The 7687-nt window shown below is 48.5% G+C and overlaps 1 protein-coding gene across 1 annotated transcript; it reads left to right on the top strand.

Moving 5' to 3' along the window:
- The first annotated feature begins 1005 nt into the window (after nt 1-1005).
- On the top strand, nt 1006-5057 carry BMP10 (bone morphogenetic protein 10). The gene is given in 4 exon segments (XM_036396805.2): nt 1006-1339; nt 4112-4392; nt 4394-4813; nt 4815-5057. Coding segments are annotated over 4 exon segments (1278 nt in total).
- Nucleotides 5058-7687: the final 2630 nt, after the last annotated feature.

Genomic DNA, 7687 nt, shown 5'->3' with positions numbered 1-7687 from the left:
TCACTTTTTGTTGAAATTTGCACACTAACGCAAAAAGCGCCATTAATTTTAGCACATGTCTTTGCAGAGTCATTTCTGTGTTCTCCACACTGTGTCCCTGAGCTGTTTGAATTGATGAGAACTGAAATCAGTCACCTGTTGGCCTTTGTGTGTTTTAAATAATTTTTTATTTAGCAGTGTTGTGACTAAATGAAGTATAACCGTGATTTGCCAAGTCACATATGAAAGAGGAATGAAATAAAGATTTTCTGAATTGTTTGCAAATACTCCAGTCACAGAATCATGGAACACCTCAAGCTGGAAGCGACCCAGAAGCATCACCAAGGCCAACACCCTGCTCCTTGAGGGATGTGATTCTCCTTGCTCACCCTGAGCTCTCCTCCTCCACATCCAGGGCCTGGTGGTACCACCAAAGCTCTTCTCCCAGACCTTGCAGAAGAACAGAATTTTTCCCAAAGAAATTCCTTCTCAACATAAAGACCTGACTCTAAAAGAGTTTTGAGCAGGGCAGAGGGAGCTGTTGTTTGCCCTTGGTGTGAAATGGGTGCATTTGGAGAGAGGCTCGGTGGGATCCTCGCGTTCGCTGCAATCCGCGCGGATGGAAACGGTTCACGTACAGCGGCAAAGTCAGCTACCGGGAGGGAGAGAGGAAGGGCAGCTCCTCTCTGAGGAGAAACTTGTCCTATCTCTGAGAGTCCCGCTCAGAATGTTTACAAAACGCTCATTAAGGGAGAGGGGATGGCGAGATAGCAACAAATCTGGTGAGCAGCTTCCACTGGCCGAGATAAGAGAGGCAAGGCGGCCATAGAGGAGAGCGAGATCCAATTACCGAGACCTGGTTTTGGGGAGGGGGAAGGGGCAGACAGACAGGACGGATCACAAGTTTCAAGACAAGAGCTTCCAAACTTGTCATCCCTCTGTGACACAGCCCAGCGGATAAAACCGCCACCGAGCCCGCACCAGCGGCAGAGCTCGTTGAGCGCGGGTGGAGGCTCGGGCGAAGCCATGGATTCTGTCGTCCTCCAGCTCTGGGCTGTCCTCTCCCTCCTGGTTCACCTTGCAGCCTGCAGTCCCATCCTGAGCTTGGAGCACTCTTCCCTGGAGGAAGACGTGCCTCTTTTTGATGAGATCCTCTCCGAGCAAGATGGGGTTGATTTCAACACGCTGCTCCAGAACATGAAAAATGAGTTTTTGAAGACGTTGAACCTCTCCGACATCCCCCTGCACGAGTCGGCCAAGGTGGACCCGCCAGAGTACATGCTAGAGCTGTACAACAGGTTTGCCACAGACAGGACATCGATGCCTTCTGCAAACATCATCAGGAGCTTCAAAAATGAAGGTAAGAGCTGCTCGTGTGTGGGAGAATGGATAGAAAGGAGCATCCTCAGAGCCAGTGGGAACTGTCCTGACCAGGCACGGAGCATGAGGCGTGCTGGGGAAAAGGCCTTTGGTGAGGATGGCCTTGGAAATCAGCAGCTGTGGCAGGGCTGCCCAGTCCCCAGCTCTGGTGAGAGACTCCTTGTCCTTGGCTCTGGAGACTGGAGGGTTTTGGGGGAAGGTGCATCTTTAACATTGGGGCCACATCAAGTGTGTTCAGTTCATCAATTTCTTTATCCCCAAGATGATTACAAACATCATTTAATCAGCTGATTGATTTTTAAAATGGATACTTTAAGTAATATTTGAAATTAAGGCAAGACTCATTTTTACACATTGTTCAAAGTGTATCTTCAAGTGAAATATTTTAAAATTTTGAGCTTAACCAAGTACAGCTTTCTGTTAATGCCTTGTCACTGTTGATCCCCGTGGTATTTGTGAAGTTTTCTTCCTTTGGATCAGCACACAGTCCAGAAAATACACATAAGTAAGTGAACAGGAATTTTGGATAACCAATAGGTTTTACTTTGGAGTACCAGACTATATCCTAATAAAAACAAACAAATGAAACCTGAAGAAACCTAGTTATCACAGAATATTGTGAGTGGAAAGGGACCCACAAGGATCATCAAATCCAACTCTCAGGTGAATGGCCCACACAGAGACCAAAGGTATAACCTTGGCATTATTAACACCCTGTTCCAACCAACTGAGCAAATGCCCCTGTGCCATTTCCCTCTCTTTTTCCTCTGTTTTTCCTTCCATGTTTCCCTCAGTTCAACAAGGACAAGCTAAGGCTTCAGCACTAATATTCAATAATATGCCAATACCTTTTTATACCAACACATTAAACTAAATAAACATTTTTATACTAAAAACGTTTTTCAACTGCACAATTCCAAGTATCCATTGATCCACATGGCAAATGCGAGTGCTTTGATTCATGGTCAGTTACCATGGGGCACACATGGCTGTTCAAGCTGCCATGGGGCCTCTCTCACCCTCTGTTCATTTGATTAATGAAACTAAAGACATTATTGCTTTTTCCTCAACATTTGCAGTTCCAAAATGATGAGCTGTGAGGAGAGGCAGAGTGGAAGTCACTTGAGTTTTGCAGGGCAGTGAGATGCCAGGGGAGAATCCCAAAGCTCTGTTCCGCTCCCATCTCCTGCCAGGCCCAGGCACCCTTTACAGCAGTGGGTTTCTGCTATGAGGAGAATCTGCACTGTGATTTTAAGTTTCTTTACATCTCCTTTTTTCCAGTGTGGAGAAATTTATTGAGGGGTTGGTGGCAAACCAGTGCAGGCAGTGGTGGCCAGTTGCTCACCTCGCTTTGCTGTGTCTGCTCAGCAGCAGCGGTGAAGGCACACACGTGGGAGGTGTTGTTCTCATTTTGTGCTCTTTAAAAAAGAAACCATTAACAAACAAGCACAAAGATTGCCAAGTACAGCGTGGTAAAGAAGAAAACACCCTGTGGTTTAGTGATGCAAATCTGAAATCATTCCACCTGCAAAAATTCAGGTTTGCAGCACAGAAATGGCACGGACTGACCTTTGCCAGGTGGTGTTGGCAGCTCCCTCCTGTCCTGCTGTGCCTCTTGCAGAACTTCTGCAGCAAATGGGGAAAATTCGCCTTAAATTTCTGCCCTTCCAGATTTTCTCTCACCTCCTCCAATCCAAACCAGCAAGATGCAAAGCTGATGGGCACATTGCTTCACAAATACGCGCAGTTTAAGGACTGTGCAATTCGTGTTTTTCGTATGTCCTCAAAGTCTGGATAATTAAGAACCATTCCTTTCATGCTAAAGAGCTCTTTTGGTAGAGAAATTAATTGCTTGCAATGAGAAGGACAAGGAGAAACAGGCCATGGAATTGTTTTGTTCACCTGCCTGCTGAAAACTGGCATTAATCCCAGTTTCATTGCTATCCATTAAACCCTTTATTGTAGAAATATAACAGGTGGCATGGCTGGAATTAGTTTTTTTGTTTTAACATGTGGACCATAACAATTTCATTGTAAATGGGGCTGTAATCAGTGCTTAATACTTGAAATAAAGTTTTAAGGGAAATTCTTTGTCCCTCTCACCTGTGCTGCTGCTGAAGGTGGCCTGGCTGAGTGCAGCTGGTTGCTCACCAAAGCCCACGGGGCCTGTGGCTGTGGCTGCCAGGTCACCCTGCTGTCACCACCTGCCCTGACTAACGTAAAACATCTCCCAAAGCAGCTTTTCCTCCCCAAGTGCTTGGCCCTCTCCATGTCTGAGGGGTGTTTGAGCAGCAGGGAATTCCTGCTAGCACAGGAACACTGCAGCACACACATTTCTTGTGTTTGCAGACTCTATGTTGTCCATTTCATGTTGGCTCCAGTTCCTGCACCAATGAATGTTTTCCCTTTGTTTATAAAGCAGTTGCTGTGCAGCACCCTAGAAGTGATTTCTATATCATTATTAGGCAGCACATTTTTAATATGTAAACCTCCCAGTTGGCAAGGAAGTCCCTGGAAAGCCTGGGGCCAGAAGGAGGATCACTAAATCCAGGTCTGTAGCATGTCTGGGACCTTGTAGTCCTTACACATCTAAAATAACCTCGGCCCTTTTCCCAAGCACAATTGTGGGAAGTGCTGAAAAAACATTTTCCTGGAGCTGTCCAGGTGAAACTCAGCATGCTGGATGACCCTCAGTGCCTGTGTTTGTGGATGCATTGGCTCTCCTAAAACATTTGATTTTTGTCCTTTCCAGACCTGGATTCCCACCCTATAGGCGTGACAGGAACCCGGAGATACCCGCTGCTCTTCAACGTCTCCATCCCTCACCACGAGGAGATCACCATGGCAGAGCTGAGGCTCTACACCCTGGTGGAGCGGGACCAGAGGCTCTACGAAGGGCTCGACAGGAAGGTCACCATCTTCGAGGTGCTGGACAGCATCCACCTGGGGGCTGGGGAGGACAGGAAGATGGTGGCCCTGGCCTCCCGGCACATCTACGGCACGAGCAGCGAGTGGGAGAGCTTCGAGGTGACCTGAGGCCATCCGGCGCTGGCGCAGGGCAGGGCTGACCACGCACCGGCTGGAAGTTCACATCGAGAGCAGGGAAGGGGAGGAGCAGAACGGGGAAGGGAAACTCGACATCGACATCAACTCCGAGGCCAAGCACCTGCCCCTGCTGGTTGTGTACTCCGACGACCAAAGCAACGACAGAAAGGAGGAGAAGGAAGAGCTGAACGAGATGATCGACCACGAGCAGTTCCTGGGCCTGGAGAACCTGGAGGTTGGCAACTTCCACGACCAGCCCGGCGAGGAGGCGCTGCTCCAGATGCGCTCCAACATCATCTACGACTCCACCGCCCGCATCCGCAGGAACGCCAAGGGCAACTACTGCAAAAAGACTCCTCTCTACATCGACTTCAAGGAGATTGGCTGGGACTCCTGGATCATCGCCCCGGCAGGGCTACGAAGCGTACGAGTGCCACGGCGTGTGCGCCTACCCCTTGACGGAGCACGTCACGCCCACCAAGCACGCCATCGTCAAGACTTTGGTTCACCTGAAGAACCCCCAGAAAGCCTCCAAGGCCTGCTGCGTGCCCACCAAACTTGACCCCATCTCCATCCTCTACTTGGATGCAGGGGTGGTCACCTACAAGTTCAAGTACGAGGGCATGGTGGTGTCAGAGTGCGGCTGCAGATAGTAGGAGGGAACGCGCGCACGGGGAGGGCACGGGGGGAGTATTTAATGATTCAGTCTGTAAATTTGTACATTTGGGATTTGCTATTTAATGAGGTTATTTAATGAGGCCTGTACAGATAATTGTATGTTTCCTGCCACGGGGAATGGGCACGTCGTGTAGGGATTGTATATTTTGTTCCTTGGCTTCCTTCTCGCTGCTCTTCGCTGTCCAGATCGCGGCCGAGCCTCTCCTCCTGCCAGGGCATGGAGCTGATCACTGGATTGTTTGGGAGGGCTCTTGGTGCCAAAAGGGCACATCCAAATTCACAGAAATAAAGGCATATTTTTGTACTTTATCAATGTTGATTGGCATCTCCAGGGCTTTCCAGAGCTGTTAAAGATACGAGAGTGATGGGCAATCACACCTAGATTGTTCAGTGTTCTGTAATATCTTCATAAAGGTCTTTACGTGCTCTTTTTTTCCTTAATTTATCTCTGTAGATCTTACATCCTGATCATTCTCAAGCTCCTGAATCACTAAGGCACAAACAAGGTGGTTTGTTTTTCTTTTTTCTTAATACTTTCTTCACTCTTTCCCTGTTTCAGTCAAAGGCAACTGGCAGGGATGAATTGGCATCTGGAGCAGAAGGGCACCATTCCCTTTCCCATCTTTCTTAGGAAAGCAGATGGCCCAGGAGCAGTGCCAGGCAAGGGCCAAGGCAAGAAATTCCCTCTGTGCAGGTTTATTACAAAATCACTCTGAGGCAGCTCTGGCTTTGCTGCTGCAGCAGACCGTGGTTGGCTCTCAAGGGCCAGAGCTTTAGGTGGCAGAAGGAAGTGCAATAAATTTCCTGAACCCTTGGAATTGCACCAGCTAAAATTGTCCTTGAAATTCCTACCAGCTAAGAAGCAGTGCCCGTTCCCAGCCAGCAAATCCCTTGAGATGCAGCAGCACAATCCAATTGGAATGGCCCAGCAGTGCCAAGGAGAACAGCAGAGCCCTTGGTGCCAGTGGGGCACGAGCATCCTCCCTCTCTGTAAGTGCAGAATTGTCCATTCCCAGGGATATTCCTCCCCCCAGACTCTGCAGATGGAGTCACATGCCATGTTTCCACCACTCTTCTGCAACAAATCGTGGTGATAAGGAGGTGTCGGAGCTGAGAAACAATAGACCCGTCACTTTATTTATACTAAGCTGCAAATTTGTCAGATTCTTGGGAAAGTGTAAGTGATGTTGACTCTTTTAGCCCCTACCACAGCCTACTGTACTGTCCCTGCATCTGTTTTACACTTTTAAGGGAAAGTTATCTTCCCTGGAAGTGATAAGGGTCTTAGAAAGAATCACTCCAACACTTCATGGGAATGAACACCCAAGACTTTATCACGCACCAGCTAAACCCAATTTCACCCATTTTCACACACACTCTTCTGTGCTTCCCATAATTTATTGTCCTATTTATTGACTGCCTGCCTTTGTAATATAATGTAGAATACAGAATGTTTTATTTTTGTGCTTGTGTGTAATCCCACTTGGATAAAACTGATCCTACTATACACGGAATCTCTCTGTTGAGTTGTGTGGCACAGAGAAGGAGGCTGCTGAATTCCTGGATATTTGTAAAGCTCCACATGGCTCAGTTACCCCCTCGCCTGCAGAGCTGCTCCCTCACTGCAGTGATTTACTTCAGTGGAGTTCTGGAGCATGGTCCCATCAATTTACAGCTCCTCTTGTGGGGGTATCACAGCCCTAAGTGCTCAGCTGTGTAGTTTATTGTAGAATTATGCAGCCTGCAGATAGTGGCCTGCATCCTGGGCTGGGATATTGCTTTATTGCTCACCCTGTGAGTGAGTGACAGCCCTGGCAGACCTTTCCCCCGAGGCACTCTGCAATCAGAGGCTCATGGCACGTTGCAGGAATTTGGGGAGGTGTGACATTTGCTCTGCTGACATCAGCTGCAGCAGCCAACGGTTGAAGTGTGACCACACAGGCCCTTTCAAAACCATCCACGATTCTTCTGAAGCCATTTGCCAAGACAAGCCATTCACCTTGTTAGGAGTGATAATCCAGCATTAGGGAGATAATCCGACATTTGCTTTTATCATCTCATTTCTGCGGGCGCTGCCGTGGCAGAGATCTGCCCTCCCTGCCTCCCCCTGTCCTTCCCTGACTGCGCCAGTGGCTCTGCAGGCAAAGCTGGGCCTCAAAAGCAATAAATAACCCCCTGCAATGCCCATAAATCCGTGACGTCTCACTGTAAATTCTCAAGGGACCACACGGCAAAGCAGAGCAGCGCCTGCCCTCTGTGTCTGCCAGAGATTCACTCTGTCCTTGCCTGGCAGAGATTTGCTGGAGCACAGCAGAGTCTGTGGGGTGTTCAGGTACAGAGCAAACACAGCCATGTGTCATTTTATCAGCTTCATGTGTGAACTTCTACGAGATCAGTAAAATTGTCGATAAACACCAATGGTGGTCCTTCAGAACCAGGGGCAGCCAGCCTGCTGGTGTAACTTCTCTTCACAAAGAAATGAGGACAGTCCTGCTGATGGAGGAGGATTTCAGCCAGAGTTTGTGCTGAAGGAAGTAAAGCTGTGTCTCAATGTGCTGTTCTGGGAGAAAACTGAGCATCTCTTGAATCCTCCAGTGCACCTGAG

This window comes from Molothrus ater, chromosome 28 (assembly GCF_012460135.2).
Source record: "Molothrus ater isolate BHLD 08-10-18 breed brown headed cowbird chromosome 28, BPBGC_Mater_1.1, whole genome shotgun sequence".
Classification (NCBI taxonomy): domain Eukaryota; kingdom Metazoa; phylum Chordata; class Aves; order Passeriformes; family Icteridae; genus Molothrus; species Molothrus ater.
Note: the sequence above shows the minus strand (reverse complement) of the source record. Positions and strands in the feature narration are given on the sequence as shown.